Below are 19,760 nucleotides of genomic sequence, written 5' to 3' on the forward strand. Positions count from 1 at the left end.
TTATTTAATAACTTATTAATCGGTGAATCAATGTATTATTAAAGCTTTATTATCAAGATGTTTCATCTTACATTTTACATTATTTAACAAAGTGACTTCGTTAATGCTTATAAAGCATTATGACTTAAACTCATTATATGTACAAATGTTTAATATAGTGAAAACAATTTAATTTATATGGTTGAAATGATTCATAAAGTTAACGCTATATGTATAGTATACTATTGAAATTCTTTACAGATCTAGTATCTCCAGTTTCTCTAAATTGAAGCAATTTTAATATGTTTCTTAATATTATCAATAACATCCCTGCTCGATGCAGAACCACCAAGATCTTGTGTGTGTACTCCTTCATTAACAGTTTTATTAATAGCATTTTGAATCAAAGTTGCATGTTCCTTATGTCCAAGATGACGTAACATGTCAACAGCAGCATTTAACATAGCAATTGGATTCGCGACATTTTTTCCAGCTATTTTCTTTCCCGTATTGCGAGTGCCTGGTTCGAATATTGTATAATGATTTCCATAATTCTTTCCTGCTAAAAGTCCTGCTCCTCCTAATAAACCACATACTACATTTGATACAATAGCACCGTATAAATTTGTTGTCAGGACAACATCGAATTGATGAGGATTCGATACAAGTTGCATACACGTGTTATCAATAATCATATCATTATGTTGAATGTCTGGATAGTCTTTGGCAACTCTACGTGAAGTTTCTAAAAATAAACCATCTGAAAGTTTCATTATATTGGCTTTATGAACGGTGGTGATTTTCTTTCTATTATTACGTTTTGCATATTCAAAAGCATAACGGGCCACACGTTCAGAATTCGATTTAGTAATAACTTTCATGCTTTCTACCACGCCATCAACACTTTCATGTTCCAACATGGCGTATTCTCCTTCTGTATTTTGCCTAATTATTACAATATCTATATTTTGTTGTCGTGATCGAACACCTTTATACGATACACAATGCAGTACATTAACATATAAATCTAATTCATTGCGTAATGCGACATTACGAGAAAGAACACCCGCTTCTCTACTTCTGGTTTCAATATTTCCCTTGAGTGCCACTCCATTTCTGCGAATTGATGTTATAGCATAAAATAGATCATCATTATTATCAGCATTTGGATCGATATCGATGTCTTCAAAATCTACTGGTACCCCGGCAAAAGTAAATACCTAAATGATTATAAAAATCATAAATTTATACATGAATTTTCGAGTAAAATATTACAAACTACACAAACTGCTACTTTAGTCAAGCATTTAAAATCAATTAATTATGGAAATTTTCTCAAAAAGATGTTCAAGTCCTGGTGGATAAGGTTTGAAGCAATATCTCAATTGATAGACATAAAATAGTAAGATAATAATAAATATATACATTTTAAGTATTGCAATATGTTCAGTTTGATTTTCTTGTGGAATATCGCACTTAAGATCAATGTTTGTCAACTGTAAACTTTTCCATAAGCATAGTACAAATTTGAAACATACCTCTTTTACATATCCCATTAGTTCAGGACCAATACCTGCTCCAGGTAAAATAGTAACAGTATGTCGACCACCGTAATGAGCCTTTGGAATTGGCATAACTTTTTTAATTGTAGGTGTTCTGTGTTGAATTTCGAAAGCAGACATAGATGTTGCTCCTCGATGAAGTTGAGGAATCAGTAGTTTTGACTGTAGCATATATTTAATGAGTGAACGAGAAGCCATTTTGATAAATTATTTAATTTTTAGATAGTTTTAATTGACAATTAAAGTATTATGTAAAAATTCTGTCAGTATTGCTTTAAAGACACTTTAGGTCTGTAAGGTCAAAATCATATTCCAAATATATCATGAAAGAAGCAGACGACACCTTAAACTAGGAAACGTTCACTGCACGAACTTTTATCATGTTGAACATTTGAAATGCGACAGTCATTAAGGTGCCATCACATTTCGGCATACATAAAAACGTCACAAGAACTAAAGCGTAAAATTGTGTAACTAGATCATAGTGCGAGAAGGACAAATGTATATCTTCATCTCTTTCATACTTATTATCTAGCTACAAAGTTTGACGTTTTACACCTTTATGTGATTGCACGATAAATAATCAGAAAATCATGAAGGTACATTTATTAATTAATTAATTAATAGTAATATATGTATTTCTTTATCTCTCGCACTCAATGATGATTTTCTATTTATGCACTACGCTTACATGTAACTTCACCATAACACTTGAAACTGTCACACTTCAGAGGTTCTTCTGCAATAGAAATATGAAAACCTCTAATGAAGAATCACCTTAATATGTTATATATATATAACGAATGGCCACCATTTTACGTTGGTGTTCTCATCGGCGCAGACAGTACGTGAATAAACTAAAGAAGTTCATTTAATATTGTGCAAGATTTTTGGTATTCCTCTGCTGCAAAATGTGTTGATAAGGTAATCACTAGTGTCAGTTGCATGGATATGAATTATTTTGTGATTTCTGAAGGAGAAGTGTAAAACGTAACAAATTTTCTTTTCTATCCTCGGGCGTCAGCTCAGTCCAGCTGGGTAATTTTTCAGCGTGATTGCGTTACGCATTTGTGCTAAATTTTTCATTGTTCCTTGCAACTTCTATCTGGATTTTGAACAAAATTTTCGGTTTACACCAATTGAAAGGAATATTTAGTGTCGCTGATAAATGGACAAAATGTGTTGTCTCGTGTCCCGAAAAATTATTTCCAGTCAGTATTACATAAATACATAGTGCCATTTTCTTACTCTCAATAAAAGTTTTCAAAACAGGTAAAAGAATATCAAGAACCTTGAAAAGTGTCCATATTCATATATAAATTGAATTATTCCGTAACCATTATCATTGATTAAATCAAAAATTTAGAAAATAAAATTTTGAAACGTTGAACAAGATCTCCATTTAACTGATCATTAATATGTGTATGTATATTTGCGTTGACCGTCTCAAAAATTTTGATACTGGGGAATTCTGAAATAATTTCCCAAGTTATTTAATTTAGAAAATTTTAGAAACAATTTAATCTTTTATGTTCCGTTTTATACTTTTTATAAATTGTTACAATTTTCTGCATCAATTTGAAAAATATTATAGGTAATCTTTCTAAATTACCTAGAAAAATTGTATAATTGTAGATTCTGTTAAAAAAAACTACTTTCATGTATTTGTTTTTTAGCTCAATAGTTTTTTTTTGTGTTGATTGGTGTTATTGGATAGTATATATTTTTGTTAAAAGATTAATATTATATTGATTATATATTTTTAAAGAAAAGTTTCAGCATTTTTTGTGGATCAGTTATTTTATTGTAAATTCGTTTTCATGATATTTCGATGACAAATTTTGTATTTTGTTTAACTAATACATTGGTATCGTAAGAACAAGATTACAATAAAATAATTACTCCAAAAACTGTTACTATAATGCTAAATATTTGTGATCTAATTTAATTAAATTTTGAGGAAAATAATATACTTTATCTTAAAACTTGTTTATCAAATTGAGTAATTTCATCTTATTAGTATACCATTTAAAAAATGTTATTTTTACATGACGTCCTTCCTTAATTTTCTTTATTTTTTCCTCATGTATATTTCTAACAATTGATTAAAACTTACTCTTTACTTAAATTTTTTTTAAATTTATGTTGTAAATTATAATGTGTTATCAGATGAATTTAAAAAGTTCTTAAATTTGCATTTTAAACTGCATTTGCAAACTGATTTTAGTAGTCAAAATTTGTTATAGAAACTATAAATATGTCCTATAGGACAGTGAATAAGTTTGCTATTTCAGCAAACTTGTTCTCTGTCTCTATATTAACGAACACGGTTTGCAATTCCATAGACAAAATTAAAAATTTTAAATCATATTTAACAAATATAATCTATAGAATATGTTTTTGAATAATTGTTATGCAAATTTTTCTTAGTGTAAACTTAAAGTATCCAACAATAACTTAGTGAACGATAATGCGATTAACACTTTATTTCGAATCTTTGTTAATCAATATAAAATATGACAAGGACAGAGACTTATGTACAAATAAAATACAATTTTATCAAGTTAAATTGATTTAATATTGAAATTGAAGTATTTATTAAAATTATGAAAAAGACAGTGAAAACTACTATAAATTGTTATCGATTTGAGCAGAGTAAACAGTACAAGAAAGTGACTGAAATGAGTTGTCGCGAAGGCAGCATTCACATTGTGACGTCATAGTCGCGATAACAGTTTCAGTTCTTTATTTGGTTGCCATTGAAAATGTAATCGAAAGGTCTATTTATCGTTTTCTATATATATGCAGTTTAATTTTTGAGTTAATCATTAAACTAAAAAGATACTTTCGTCCAAATAAGAAAAATAAAAATTTGAATCTATTTCGCTTAATGATAAGAGTAGAAGTAAGTACTCGTAAATTATTGGTGAAACGGTACATTCTCTTGAAAAAGGCAAATAACTTTATTACGGCATTTTCACAATAAAATAATTCTATTTTTAAAATTTCATGCTAGCCATATATGTATAATATTCAATAAAGTTATTCCCCTTTTTAATATATTTACTTTTTTTTCGAGTTCATTATATCTATTTATTACTTTATTTTCCATTTGAATTATGACAAGAAGTCAGTTTTTTATAGTTTTGCAATAGTGGTGCTTTTATAGTGTTTTACAGTGATGATTTTGTGTTGTGAAAATATTGTGTTGATTAAGGTGAGTTTATTTGAAATTAATTTTTAAAGAAAAAAAATTTGTGAATATCAAATAGAGAAAACTTTTATCTCATTTTCAAAAGTAATTTTATTATTTTTGAATTTTTTTCATAATTATAATTTTAAATGATTTTATTCTTGATATTTCTATCTGATTTACAAAGGTTTTTCCATGTGAGTTTATATAATATCAAAAAAGAGGAAACAATTAACGGGATACCAAAATTTAATAAATAAAAGGAGAAAACTGGATTAACTAGTGAGGACCGTGAAAATTACGAGTTTATTTTATGTGATGATGTATTGTATGTAAATGATTAAGTTTATATAATTATAAATTTAATGTGAAGCTTTTTATGTATAAATGTAAATACTTTTATAACTCTTCATACTTGTACGTGTTGTAAAAATAAAAATAAATTTATTCAGATAATTTTGCACAATACCTTTATTTTTTTCTCATTTTTAACCCCCAACATTTGTGATTCGATCTGAAGAAAGGTACCTTTATGACATCCAAAATATTCAATAAAAATTTATTTTCATTTTACGTAATTAAAAATAATAATAATAATCTTAGGTACCTTTCTTCAGACCGCGTCACATTTGTAAATTCATTTTATCTAGAAAATTCTCAGATTTATTTGCTCAACTTGGAGCATCAATATTCTCAAAATTTAATGTCATTATTATTATTATTATTGTTTAATTATGAAACTAAATATCGATTTTGCCTTTTTGTTGCAGTGATATTTAGCCTGTCGATTTCGTGCAAAAATTAACAACATTTTGAAGATGGAGGCAGCAGCGAAATCGAAAGAGGTGGCAGACGAATACATATCGTCGTTGGCCGATCTTTCTGTTAATAGTAAACCTCTAATCACCATGCTCACAATGCTGGCTGAAGAAAGCATAGAACATGCTCCGGCAATAGTCGGAGCTGTTGAAGCCCATTTGCAAAAGGTTATTAGTCTTTTGTAGTTACACTTTTAATACGAAAACCTTACTGACTTCTCGGAAGGCTAATGTATTCTCTTTAAAAAGCAAACATTTTTTAAAAGTCAAGTTATCACATTTTCGTATCGAAGAAGCAAACGCGTTTATAGAAAATTTTTAATACTTGGATAGTTTTCTTATGTTTAGTCTTCTAAAAATTTTAATCAATGATTTAGAATTTATGAATGAAAATATTTTCAAAAAGCGTAGACTATTACAAATTATATCCCAAAAGGATTAAAAAATTTTCCTTTAAATGTGAAAAATTATTAATAATTAAAATTTTATTTCAACATTTGGAACAATAAAATAATTATATTTGTTCATTAAAATTTTTTTTTAAATAGTCTAAAGTACTTGAAATATGATACAAAAAATTTCAATTGTTAATAACTTTTTATATTTAAAAAAATATTTAAATCCTTTTAGGACAGAATTTGAAATGAGATACACGACTCTGTATATCTGTATTTGCTTCCAAGATATTGGAGAATGTTTCAACTGATGCTTTTAACATGCAGTTTAAAAAAAGTAGTCATTATGTACAAATGAAAAGATTTTTCTTTACCTTAAAAGCAATATATTTTAATAATTAATTAATTTTTACCTTTAAGAGAAGTAAACATTAAGAAATTGACTTTTCTATCTACTATATTAAATTAAAAAAATTTCTTCTAACATAAATCATCGTTCTGCAAGTTGCATATTGTTTTTTGGCGCCAATGTCGTTAATGTGTAAAAAAGAATGGCCTCGAATAGTTGTCTCTTTTCAAGAGATGTTTCTAATTATTTCATCTAATTTTTAACTGTGTTTTGATTATAGTGATATTTAATATATTTACTGCTATAATAGAATTCAATTTTTGATTATAATTTCACGATAATCTAGACATTTCTATTACAAATACCATTTATATATAAGTAACTTATAATTTACTATTAAAATTGAAAAATCACAATTATGTTGATAGAAATATTTCTAATGGCAGTGAATGTATTAAAATAAATTGAACCAAGTTATTATGATGAAGATCTATGATTCTGTGATATTATTCAGTATTATGAATATACTATATAAAGTGGAAATAAAGTGGCATTTTGTTCTATTTAATATCCACACTACGATCATTTGTTTTTTAAACATTCTTTCTCTTGAAATTACTTCTTCTGCATTTCAATTTGAACTCATAAGGGACAATGCAACTCATAGAATCAATATCGAGGCAAAACTATCTCTTTTCGTACATGATTTAATATAAAAGCATTGCACCGATGAGAGTTTCATTTAAAACGTAGAAGAAATTAAATTAATTGAATTTACCGGAAAAAGCAGGGAAAGGTGGGGCAAAATGGATCTGTGGGGCAATTTTAATTACTTTAATCTGATATATTTTTTTATTTGCAAAATATCGAGGAGTTTTGTATTTAAAAAAAATAGTTTTTTCAAAGTATTTCCATACTTCAACTTCATTTCAAAAAATAAAATTTGATTTCTCATTATTAATCTCTTTCCTGCACCAATAAATAACTTGTATATTATATTTGTAATTGATTTTTTTTAGATTCAAAATTAACGTTAACTTTGTATTGATGATTTATACTTTACGTTGTTAAAGTTATTTTCATCTTACACTTGATATTGACATATTAATTTATATTTAATATTGAAATATTTATTTATATTCAATTTTAACAATTAATTTATAATTTATATTTTTATTGAGCGCTTTATATATTAAATATTAGAGAGATATTTCGTCTTTACAAAAAGTGAGTATGTCGAAAAAACGAAAATTAAAAATGGTCAACAACCAAGTTTGAAATTGTTGTTTAATTCAAATCAGTTTTACAAAATGAACGTAGGTTATAAGAATATTGTGAACGTGCGTGTGATTGTAGTGATATATTTAAAAAAGAGTGCACTCATAGCTTAAGGTAAAAGGACGGAGCTGTTCAGAACATTTTTTAAAACATTTTCCCACAGCTTTACTCTTTTATTCATTAAAGTAAATACTCAGTAATAGATTAACTTTACATTGTTTAATTCAATGAATTAATTTAATAACTTTAAACCAACAACGAGGAAATTCAATTTAATTAATCAGCAATGAAAAGATTTAATCATTCTACTAAATAATTTATTATTTAAAAAGAAAACTATTAAATTGAGTAGAAAATTGTTAATTTGGCGTTGGAAAAAATATACTTGTCTTTGTGAGAATTCCAAATTGTTTCTTGGAGTAAACAAATTCACAACAGAGTCCTTAACATGTTCCGTTTTGCTCTATCTTTTTCTGCTGTGCAAGTTGGTTGAACGGGTTAGTAGAATAGATTGTTGTTGTGTTTTATTAGGTGAGAAGTGACTGCAAGCTACCAGTTCTGTATCTCATCGATTCAATAGTCAAAAATGTCAAAGGAAATTATCTAGGCCTATTCTCTCAAAATATTGTCAATACATTCTCCAACGTTTTTGAAGAGGTAAATCACATTTTAAAACTTATGTATAAATTAAATTATATTTTATATTAATTAAAAGAAGAAAAAAAATTGTAAGAAAGGAAATTGTTGATTATATTAAAGAAAAGTTTCTTTGAGTAGTATAATTGAATTTATTAATGACAAAGAATAAATATTATTGCGATAAACTACAAGATATTTACGCGAAAAGATAACAGTACGTTTTCAAGAAAAACTATAAGATAATCGTGTGATCGAACGAGGTCACTGACTTGAACTTATGCTCATGTAAAGCACATCTTGAGTTATTAAATTATTGGTAATCAACCTTCATTTCAATATCTTATGCCTAACATCGATAGCTATTAGAATATTTAACAGGGTTGCTACTGGTATTAAAAACGAGGAAAATACCCGTAATACCGAAAAAAGAAAACTTCAACTTCAATTTCCTTGAAAGTTCAATTTTTATTCTTAATTTTGTCTAATTGTTTTTTTGCTTTTTTTTTAGTTTTTCATCCATTAAATTTTTTTACTATTATTATTTCAGTTTGATCTCTAAATAATATTAATGATTTTCGCTTTTAATAATTAATAAATTGATTTTAAAAGAGAAGAAATAAATATTTCTGTTTTTATTTAGGTTGATGAAGCAACAAGGGCGAGTATGTTTAAATTACGTCAGACGTGGTACAATGTTTTTCCAGCAAAGAAATTGTATTTATTAGATGTTAGAGTACATGGCGTTGATCCAGCTTGGCCAATTCGTCCGTTGCCTTCGAATATATCAGCTTCGGGTTCGATCCACGTCAACCCTAAATTTTTCTCAGTGGTGAGATAACATATTATCAACTAATTTAAGAGAATAACTGACGAAAAATATCCTGCCTTTTATTATTTTGTATTATTCATGTTTTAGAGAGGTAAAAGTTTAATAAAAATTTATTATTTACAGTCGAGACAAAATTCGGGTGCTCCTAGTGCTCCTGTTTCTTCATCCAATTTATCGTTAACCAATAATTCATTATCAAGTGAGGCTGCAATGAGAGAGCAACTTCTAAAAAAAGAGCGTGAACTCTTGGAATTACAAAAGAAAAAAATTGAACTAGAATTACTTCAAGCAAAAGCTAGTTTAGAACAACAGCAAAGGCAATTATACAAACAAGTCGTCAACATGAAGACTGATCAGGTAAGCAACATATTTACTTGACCTTTAAATACCAGTAAACGTCTCTCAATCTTTCAAGCAGGGTTTCACTACTATACATTTTATAAAAATGTTGATTCCTCAAGCAAAACTTGGTTTTTTAAAACTGAAATTTGTACTATTATTATTATTAACAATTTGTTACCTTTAATAAATTTTAAATAATAAAAATAAAATTATTAATTGAATTATTCTCTAGACTGTGATGCCAACACTTGCAGCTTCATCAGCAGAAAGCAATTTAGAAAAATCCAATTCACCTAGTCAAGCACCAAATAAATCTTCTAAACAGGTTATAAAATTTTTATATTTTCTATAAAATTAACAAGTTTATTAGAGGAAGAAAATATTTTTTTGTATTTAATAAGGTAATTAATTTTATTATTATTATTATTTTGAACAGTTTCCAACGGCAACAGCGACTCTTTTGAAAAAAGCTTCTGCAGCAAGCAATGGTCCGCGGATAGCACCAGCCAGTAGTATCGCAGTGGCATCTGCGAAGCCTGTATCACGTGATCCGAGATTAAAGGTTGCGACAGTGGAACCAGAACAGCAAGATATTGCCCACGCGGATCCTCGTCTTCGGCCAGGGAATAGTAATGAGGAGGAAATTTGCGAGGAGGATAAAACACAAACAACGACACCTATAACCAGCACTGTACTTTCAGAGCAACTTGAGCAGCAGTTAATTTTAAAACAGGCTGTGACTAGCACTGACAAGAAACCTCCGTCGCTTGATGACGGCTCCAGTATGTCAAATTTAATCGTTAGTAGTAACAATAATGCTAATGCAAACCTCAACAATAACAATAAAAATTCCAGTGGTAATGCAAATAAAGATGCTGTCTCGCATCGAAAAAGTCAAAAAAAAGAACCCCGCTCGTCTAGTAATAGTAGCAGTAACAATAACTCAACTGTAAACAGTTTGAAAGTAATGCAAAGTCAATCGATTAATAACAGTAGTTCTTGTTCGGTTTTGTCAGCGAGTATTCGAGGAGGCGGAGGAAGCGAGTCCAAGTCAAAGGACTCTAAAAGTCCTAGTAAACGAAGCTCTTTAACGTCCGACAGTGCCTCATCCTTCGCCTCTTCCAAATCCTCGCACAGAAAAGTTGGATCGAAATCTCGATCCAAGCAGCCTCATTCTTCGCCGAGCAAGGTTCAAAAAATTGATAGAGATCAAAGTCCAGTTAGGTCAAAGTCGCGCGAAAAAGAAAATGAGGATAGTTCCTCGTCCTCGCGTGCCTCTCCCCAATCCTCATCCCAATCATCCAAGAGTCGTAAGAAGACATCGTCCAAATCCAGAAAGCGTAGTCCAAGTCCTTATCGAATTCCGAGACGTAATGAACTTAAATCCACTACAAGTTTGAGTAATTCCGGAGGCGGCCTCACCGAGGAGGAACAGTCAGGTTCGTTAATAGTGTCACCTCCACATCCGCCTGCATTTAAAGAAATCAGACCCGCAGCTAGGCAAAGAAACTACATTAGACGCAACAAGGACGGCAGTCTCAGCCCGGAACCATCGGCCACTAGTCCAGCAAGCAATCAACTTCTCTCTGAATCTCTCCTGGAGTCATCGACTAAAGATGAAGATCTTAGAGCTTCTCTTCTAATACCAGTTGCCACAACTACTTCCAGCCTGGCTGAAAAGAGTGAGTATCGTCTTTCTCCAAAGACATCATCGACTAATATTTATATTACCTTCTTCGTAGATTCGTATATCTAAAAATGAAAAAAAAATAGTACATCGTGTCAAGGAAGGCGAACAAAAGTAATAAACGAAAATTGACACTTTCCCAATTCCACGACATATTCCATTCACATTCCTCGAATATTCCTCAAAAAAGCATTATAAACGCTATTGTTAACATTGTTTTTGGGGTCTCTGAATACGAATCTGACAGATTTTTAAAATTTACGAATTCAATATGGCCAACAAAAAAACTTTTGATACAGCTATTTCCGAATAAAAATAAAGTGTTGAAATGCGTCGATGACTGGAGTTCGCCTTTCTTGCTTTTTTAAAAGCAAACATTAAAATTCAGTACAAGCAAAATGTTAAGTATTCGGGATTAGATTAACTATTTGACTAATACAATTTTAGAGATTTTTCGATCAAACATTAGCAAAAAGTTACAAACCGTTATAGTTATAAACCATATTTTTGAAAGTTCACTTTTTACTATCTCATTGCGAGATGGTATTGTATTTTTTATTAAATTATTTTATAATTAACAATTTTTTATTTAGTTTATGATTATTAGTTTCTTTACAGAAATTGAATAAATTATCAAATGTTTCTTGGGGAATTTTTCATTTGCTTGCTAGAACATTTCTTTTTTTATAGGTACTTTCAAAAAATTAAAAATTGAAAAATTATTTATTTTCACAAAAAATATTAAAAACCACGAAAAAATATTTTTTTATTATCGTTATAGTTAATTAAAGTATACAAAGATTAGTTGCAAATTTATTTATTTTGTTGATCATAAATTTATGTTCATGATTAAGACATTTTAGTTGAAAATAATTTAAAGGTAGTTTTTTTTAATTAAAATTAAGAAATATGAAAATATATTTATTAAGAAGAGGTAGTTGAAACATATTACGTAAGCATATTTTATCATTTTTTCTACTCTCCTCCTTTTTATCCTTCAACATTATGTAAGATATTATTTTCCAACGTTCCTTTCTTTAAAAATTAATTTGATAAACTAATTAAATTATTTTTCAAGTATTAATTTTCATGAGAAAAATATTAATTTTTTAATTTCCACGTCTTAGTACAAGAAACCAATTACGTTTACGTTTCTTCTTTCCACAAACAGTCTATAATTCCGCTCGTTATTCTTTCTTTTTCATATAAAAATGAATGAAAATAATTAAAATTATCAACAAAAAAATTACAAATAAAAATACACTTTTAAAAAAGATGAATTTTGTTTTTAAATATTGAATGTTTCAGAAACACTGTTAAAAATAACTATTATTTATGGAATTTTTATTTCTTTATTTTTATTTTTGCATGCAATATTTTCAAAAGAACATTTTGAAAAAACTTATTCCAATCTTTACGTTATAAAACTAAATTATTGTTTTTTAAATGTAAAAATGTCTTTGTTATATTCATGTGCTTTTATTAATTCGTGTACGTCCATATAAAAAAGGAAGTGTCAAATTTATTTTAGAAGTTGTGAACGTTTTAGTAAGGTAAGTTTTAAAAATTCTTGATGTTTGGTATTCAGAAAGGAACTAAATATATCTTGAATTGTCTAATTATGCGATTCGCTTAAAATACACTTACAGTTAGTCTATTTTCAAGAGAAATGTATTTTGATTAATTTAACTATTGAAAATTTGTTAGTACAAGTTGTAGAAAGCAAGTGGATTCAAATCTTTTTTCAAAGGTGAGTAATATTTTTAGGAATAAATGCACTTTCATTTTCAAATTACACATCGTGTACCCTTTTCATATGGACCTACACATTTAATAATGAAATTTAAGAAATAAAAATTATTCTTATATGTCAATAATTTTTAGTATGTATGATCTAGTATTTGGCAAAGCTGATAATCTATTGATGAACGTCCAGATGGGTAACTGAAATAATAACTTTTCTCGACTGTTCTCGATTAAATATAATTTATTTAATCGTTTCATTGCTTTCCCGTAGAGGTTGTTTTGTAATTAATGTATTTTATTTATTTAACGATAAAATTATATTAATCAAGAAAATTTTTGTGTGTTCTCTTTATTTATGTGATTTTGTTCTTTTGCAGAAGAAGATTTAGATCTCCGATTATTACCTCCCGTTAATGCGAATAAAAGACAAAGTTCCGAGCACGAGGAGCCAACTGTTACTAAAAAAAGCAAACTGGAAAAATTCGATGCGTAAGTATAGTATATTAATGAAAATGTAATTCAAAAAACTTGAACATTGAGTTTGAATTTTTGAAAAAATAAAATACAATAAAATTATTAAAATTGCAGATTGTTTGGGAATGAAGATGTTGATTTACGAATGCTGACTAATCCGAATGCGGGACGACCTCCGACACCACCGCCACCAGTTATTTCTGGTGAAGAAGGTAAAGACAGTTGGGCCAAGTTGAAAACACCTTCGAAAAGCAATGACCGGGACAAGTCTGAGAAAAGTACCTCTGAAGAAAAACGTGATCGTGATCGAGTTAGGGATCCTCTCGGGAGACCGAGACTATACAACAAAGTTGCTGAAGATCCTAAAGAGCGGCGTAGAATTCTCAACAATGAGGATCAAGATCCAAGGTTTACACGTCGTGGTCGGGACACGGACAAACACGAAAGAAATTCTGACAGAAATATCGAAATCATTCTGAAACAAGCGGCAGAACAATTGAGCCAAGGCGCGATCTCAAAGGCTGACTACAATAAATTGATACAGGAAGTACTTCATATGACTGAACTTGAAAAATTGAAAGTGGCCCAGCGTCAGGACAAGGAAGCGGGATCCATGGTCTGGGAAAAGGGATCCACTATGGACATGAAGAGTAGAATGGGTAATTTTTCTATGAAAGACGGCGATCATCACAGAAAGGAATACCAGATGGGAAGAAACGATGGTCCAAGGTGGCAACAACCTTGGCAACGTCCAGCCTGGGGCCATCCACCAGGTCCGCCCTTTGGAGGACCACAAAATCACTTCAATCCTGATTTTAGAATTAAGGGACCTTGGCAAAATGCAAGGCACTTTGGACCGATGAGACCAGATTTCAATCAATTCCATGGTAACTTCAATCCCAATATGGGTCCTCGAATGGGACCAGGAATGATGGGTCACATGGGCCCGAATGGACCAATTATGTCCAATATGATGGGACCCAATGGACCACTTGGACCGATGGGCATGGGCAATACCTCTTTGCCAATGTCTGGCATGGGTTCGATGATGATGAATGGACCTTTGGGGAAAATGATGCATCCCAACGTGCCCTCAATGGGACCACCAGTTCAAAATTCCTCGCCTACCTCAACGCCAAAATACGAACAAGAAGAGAACGAGGCAGAATCTAATGGGCCCGTAAATAAAAATTCTGCTTTCAACTGCGAACTGCCAACGCCGGATCAGAAACTGCTCGATGAGATTTCTCACGATGTTATGAGGTCCATTAAAATTGACAATATTGAAAGAGAAATTAGGTATTACGGTCAGACTGCTGTTGTTTTTTTGAGTTGGGACGATCCAAGGGAGATTGGATTCCAGGATGGAGTGAGAAGAGTTCTAATCGACGGCAAAGAAACGATCATGTGCGCTTTCAACGAACCTTACCAAGAATTCCGCTATAAGGAAAAGGTGCACAGGATCAAACTTGGAGGACCAACGAGGGAGTTGTACGTTGACGATAGATGGTACGAGTGTTACTTTGGTGGCCCTCCAATCTCAATAAATCTTGATGGTAAAATGGTGAGTGTTAAGCTGGAAGGACCGTCGCCTCAGGTGAAAATCGGTTCGGTTAAACGAACTGACTTAGTGGTAGGAAAAATAAATCTCATCATCAATGCAAAGGATATGGTGCCCGTGTTTTTGGATGCGAAACCACAGAATATTAAAATCGAGAGCAAATCACACACTTTGGAATTTATTGACTCTTTGAAAACTGTTTTGCTCAACGGTCAACCGTTCAAAGTTGAATTCGGAGACTTACCGAAGCCAATAATCGTCGGGGGTAAGAAACATTTCATTAGATTTTCGGTACTGCCGCGAGGCGTCCGCGCTGGTCACGTCAAGATTGATGGTATGAGGGGAGAAGGTCCTATCGAATCGCCTCCTTCTTCGCCAAAAGTCAGTCCAAATACGAGCATCGAAAGTACAACGCCCGCTTCAACAACACAGCCTTCTACCACTGAGCATGATTCTACATCTCAAGACGGATCCGATTTCCCATCAACGAATCCCAATCCGAATTTGCAACTGGATATGTTGTCCTCGGTCTTACCATCAGCAATGGCACCTTCATCTGGACTTTCGTATCAAGCCGAACCGGCGGAAAATCCTCCAACACAGGCACCTGTTTTGAATTTGAATATGGATGAATTGTTCCAGAGGCTAGTGGAGACTGGAATTGTTGCTAATCTTTCAGAACCAAAGAAACAGGAGGAACCGGAAAAGGAAAAACCGGAAATTATACCAGTTTCGTTCGATGATGATAAGACGTTAAAGGTAAAGCAACCTGCGGTTATTGGATTATTGTACAATGGGATGCAGTGTAGCTCTTGCGGTTTGAGGTACGCAACACCGGAACTCACATCCAGGTACAGTCTTCATTTAGACTGGCATTTTCGACAAAATCGGAAAGGAAAAGATTCACAAAGAAAGGCACATTCCCGAACGTTTTATTACGATCTTTGCGATTGGACACAATACGAAGAAGTCGAAGATTTGGAAGATAGAGGTAAGTTATCGTTAATCATTTTTATTCTTCCATTAGAATTAGCTTTCGTAAAATTAATAACAATATAAATTGTTTACATGTTTTTCAGCACAAAGTTGGTTTGAAACGGAGAAACAGACAACGGAAGTGGAAAATGCTGTTACCGAAGATGTACCGGAAGAAGCTGATCAACCAAGTGTTCCTACTGGTTCAGCAACAGAACTTCGGTGCCACGTTTGTCACGATGAATTTAAGCAATTTTATAATGAAGAAATGGAGGAATGGCACATTAAACCTGCAGTCGTCTTTGAAGGCAATAACTTCCATCCCTTTTGCCTTGAGGACCATAAAGTAAGTCATAGTATCTGAAATTTATTTTTTTACAATCTATTCTCTTCATTTAAATACTTATATATTTAAAATATTCTTTGTTGCATTCCTGCGAAATAGGAAAAGCTCCTTGTGGTATGTGCTTTTGAATTTGCTTCTAAATTGCAGTCATTTATTTTTTGCATTTATTATTGTTTGGTGTTTACCTTCTTACTCAATTATTTTAAAAATTTTTTATTTTAATTTCTTAATTATTGTTGATTTTGATAGGGTAGAAGAACTAATTGTCGATTTTCAAAGCTTATTTATGACTAAAAATCAGAGAGATATTAGAATAAAGTGCGCAAAAAGCATCTTCTTTCCATATAATAGACTAGACACTCAGCCATTGGAACCGCCTCGATAATTGTTTCCTTTACCCTACTGATGTTTAATGTTTAAAAGATCAGAAGGAACATTTTGTCTTTAAACTACTTCTTTAATTTTTGCAATATTGTCTTTTGCTGAACGTAATTTCCATTTTGATTTTAATTTTAATTAAGAAAATATTATAAACAGCATTTTTTTACAAATCCCCTTTTTGTTTTAATTTTTTTTAATTAAATTCTTAACTATTTGTTCTTTTTGAAATTGATTGAGTGGTTACTTAATTTTTTAATTATATTGGATCGACAATTTATTCAACTGGTTATTTTACAACAAAAAAATATATCTTTTTAGGGTAAACAGTACCGAGGGTGGATCAAAGGGCTCCCAAGAAGGGTTGACGGGTTTTAGTGGGTCGGGGCTGGTAGTAGTTCGCCAGCTTATTTTTGTTTATTGTTCTCCTTTTTTTTTACCAACCCCACATAACCTTGGCATGCGGAAGCCAAGGTATCTGTATACAGATTTTCCCAATAGTCCCTAAGCAAAAAAAAAAAAAAAAAAAAAAAAAAAAAAAAAAATAGTACAATTTTATTAATTAAAAAAAAATATCACAGACGTTGTCCTAGTCTTTCGTTTGGAAATAATAATACTAAAATAATAATAAAAAAATACTTTTAATAATTACAGCGGGCTTTAGAAAAATCGGCAGAGGCACTTGAAGCCCTAGTTGCAATGGAAGAAAATAAGGAATTAAGTTCCGAAACAGAAGAAAATATTGTTGAAGGGGAAGAAGTAAGAACTGAGGAAGATGTAGTTGTGGAACCAGAAGTGACGGAAGAAAATAAAGAGGACTTAGAAATAGAAGAAATCAAGACTGATCAATTAGAAAATGTGAAATCTACAGTGGAAGTCGAAGACACAGGTGTAGAATCTGATCCGGAAATTGAAGTTACGGAACCACCTCCAGCTCCTGTTATCGAGCAAATCGATCTTGAAGCAGATGAAAACGAAGGCGAAAAAAATCTCGATAACGAAGAACCTGTAATCGAAAAAGAGAAACTGGTGGAGGACGACATACAAGTTGAACGAGAGTCTTTCGAGAATATCAAAATTAAGGAGGAGCCTTTAGATGAACCTGAAATTACTAATGATACAGAATTTAATTTTGCTAATGTGGAAATAAAAGAGGAGCCAATTGAAGTTGAACCAGGTAAGCTTTCCAAATACATTTGTCTTTTTTTATTTTGAAAAATAATAGGGATATTTATTGAGAATTTGTAAATAATTTAATTTAGTTTTAATATTACATTCATCGCAATTAATTAAAAAAAATAGAATGATTTTTCTTATTATTCATGATAATCTATTCTCGCTTAAACCTTAAAGACTATACTGTTTATCTGGAATTTGAATTAATTAAATTTTTAAAATTCATTTTTAGATATTTGTCATTTGTAATAAAAATGTTCCATATAATTTTTGTCAGTCATGATAATTTAAAGGTGACATCAATTTTTTAAAATTTAATTAATCATAATTTTATAATAATGTTACATTTAAATTACAGAAGCTGTGCCTGAAATAATCGAACCAACTGAAGTGGATACGACACATGCTGCAGTGAAGTCCTCCATCGATGGTAATGTCGAGCTTGATTCAGCGCCTTCAACAATTCCAACTGCCCCGTCAAAAATCAAAATAAATATCACAAAACCTTTAGCAACCAATAAAGAACCAGAAGAACAAAAAGAGCAAAAAGAGCAAAAAGATAGTTCTGTTCCTGAAATTTCAGAAGTGGAGAATACCAGTCCTTTAATACCAGCCTCCATAAAGCCTTATATCAAATCCAGACAACTTCAAGTTTTTCCGCCGGTGGAAAAAGGTGAAGAGATGTCTGGACTGTGCACTATCATGTAAAAAAATAGAGAACAAAATGATCATTTGCATAAACGTAAGTATTCGTGAATTGATTAATTACGGATCAGATTTTTCAACCAGTGCTGTCATGACATGATGTAAGTGAGCGAACATTAGCATTTCTAAAATTGATTCTTTTTTTTCATTATTTTATTTATAAATTATTGCAAATACTTAAAAAGTTCGCAAGCCAAACATGAAATTCTAATTCAAATACTGTGATTTTATTAAAATATAAAATCGTGATTCTCTGACTTTTTTTTAATGCAATGTTTCGTTCTCATTATATCGTGTCATTTATACGAGGATTTTGTTAAGTTACTGAAAATGGACGTAGATCAAATGAATTTTAACGAAAGAAAGAATGTGTGTTTCTGTGTGAAAGGAGAGGTATGATACTGTATATAAATAATTTAATTCAGGACCCAGGGGAGATGAATTTCCGATTCTTACAATTGCTATCATCTCTGAGTCTTGAATTCGCTGTATAGTTTTTTTTGTAATAAGTGATTTTAAGATAGTGCGCGAAGATATTAGTTGCATTTTTTCGATAATGCGTATCGAGAAAGAAGCAAATGCATAATAGAGAAGATTTCATACGATTTGTACTTTACGATGGAAAGTAAATTGTGCGATAACTTTTACGATCTTTTCTTTAAACAAAAGCAAATTATTACTTATTCCTTTTTGTCAGTATTGAATGAAATGCGAAAATGCTCGCGGTACATCACGATGAAAAGAGAAAAGTTTCGTCCTTTTTAGTTAATGCTGTACAAAATGTGTGATATACATTTAAAAACTGTATACATATATAAGTATATATTTATATATATACACCATTCAGAGAAAAACGCTGTTATATGCTGATGGAGCAATTTTTTGAGGAACAAAATATTATTTTCAAGTAAAAAATATGAAAAATTTGTTGAATAATGGGGGTTTGATTATTTTCACTTTTTTCTTATTTATCCCTACATTAATACATAAAATGAATTCATTTTGAATATTTTCGTCATTTGCAATGCGAATTAATATTAAGAATAAAGTTTACCTACTTCAAAATAATTTCAATTTCTTGTTAGATTAATTCTACTAATGTAAGAGTATAATAAACACACATAATATTAAAAAATAAATCATTAAACTAATTTGTACTTGGTGTTAGATTAATTCAAATAAAGTTTAGTTAAGCAATATGGATTTTCTTTTTGACGAACCTTTCCTCATTTAAAAATCTAATAAATTTTTTTACATTGTCTCATCAATTATTATTTATGTTTGCATATGATTAAAAAAAAAAAAGATTTTATTCTAATAATTAATAT

General features: G+C 30.5%; 2 protein-coding genes across 3 annotated transcripts; one reads left to right on the forward strand and one right to left on the reverse strand.

Moving 5' to 3' along the window:
• Positions 1–27: 27 nt before the first annotated feature.
• On the reverse strand, positions 28–1,898 carry LOC127291032 (isocitrate dehydrogenase [NAD] subunit gamma, mitochondrial). The gene is made up of 2 exons (XM_051319922.1): positions 1,518–1,898; positions 28–1,199 (listed from the first exon to the last, which is right to left on the reverse strand). Exons 1-2 carry the CDS (start codon positions 1,737–1,739, stop codon positions 261–263), a joined length of 1,161 nt encoding a protein of 386 aa, XP_051175879.1. The 5' UTR covers positions 1,740–1,898; the 3' UTR covers positions 28–260.
• Positions 1,899–2,300: 402 nt separating this feature from the next.
• On the forward strand, positions 2,301–19,079 carry LOC127291029 (uncharacterized). Of its 2 annotated transcripts, XM_051319918.1 has the most exons (13): positions 2,301–2,465; positions 5,505–5,720; positions 8,106–8,231; positions 8,854–9,042; positions 9,166–9,399; positions 9,617–9,709; positions 9,821–11,066; positions 13,195–13,306; positions 13,406–15,843; positions 15,932–16,173; positions 16,273–16,287; positions 17,206–17,728; positions 18,086–19,079. In XM_051319918.1, the coding sequence occupies exons 2-13, from the start codon at positions 5,553–5,555 to the stop codon at positions 18,433–18,435; spliced, it is 5,736 nt and encodes a 1,911-aa protein (XP_051175875.1). In that variant the 5' UTR covers positions 2,301–2,465; positions 5,505–5,552; the 3' UTR covers positions 18,436–19,079. The 2 variants fall into 2 exon arrangements, with proteins under 2 accessions (XP_051175875.1, XP_051175876.1); XM_051319919.1 differs by lacking the exon at positions 16,273–16,287.
• Positions 19,080–19,760: the final 681 nt, after the last annotated feature.

This window comes from Leptopilina boulardi, unplaced genomic scaffold (genome assembly GCF_019393585.1).
Source record: "Leptopilina boulardi isolate dan_hultmark-lab unplaced genomic scaffold, ZJU_Lbou_2.1 LbouV2_123, whole genome shotgun sequence".
Taxonomy (NCBI): Eukaryota; Metazoa; Arthropoda; class Insecta; order Hymenoptera; family Figitidae; genus Leptopilina; species Leptopilina boulardi.

Coding starts and splice junctions, on each gene's coding strand:
- LOC127291032 (XM_051319922.1), bottom strand. CDS start 1,739: ATGGCTTCTCGTTCACTCATTAAATATATGCTACAGTCAAAACTACTG. Junction 1,200..1,517: donor TAATGGGATATGTAAAAGAG/GTATGTTTCAAA, acceptor ATAATCATTTAG/GTATTTACTTTTGCCGGGGT.
- LOC127291029 (XM_051319918.1), top strand. CDS start 5,553: ATGGAGGCAGCAGCGAAATCGAAAGAGGTGGCAGACGAATACATATCG. Junction 9,710..9,820: donor CAAATAAATCTTCTAAACAG/GTTATAAAATTT, acceptor TATTTTGAACAG/TTTCCAACGGCAACAGCGAC. Junction 13,307..13,405: donor AAACTGGAAAAATTCGATGC/GTAAGTATAGTA, acceptor TTAAAATTGCAG/ATTGTTTGGGAATGAAGATG.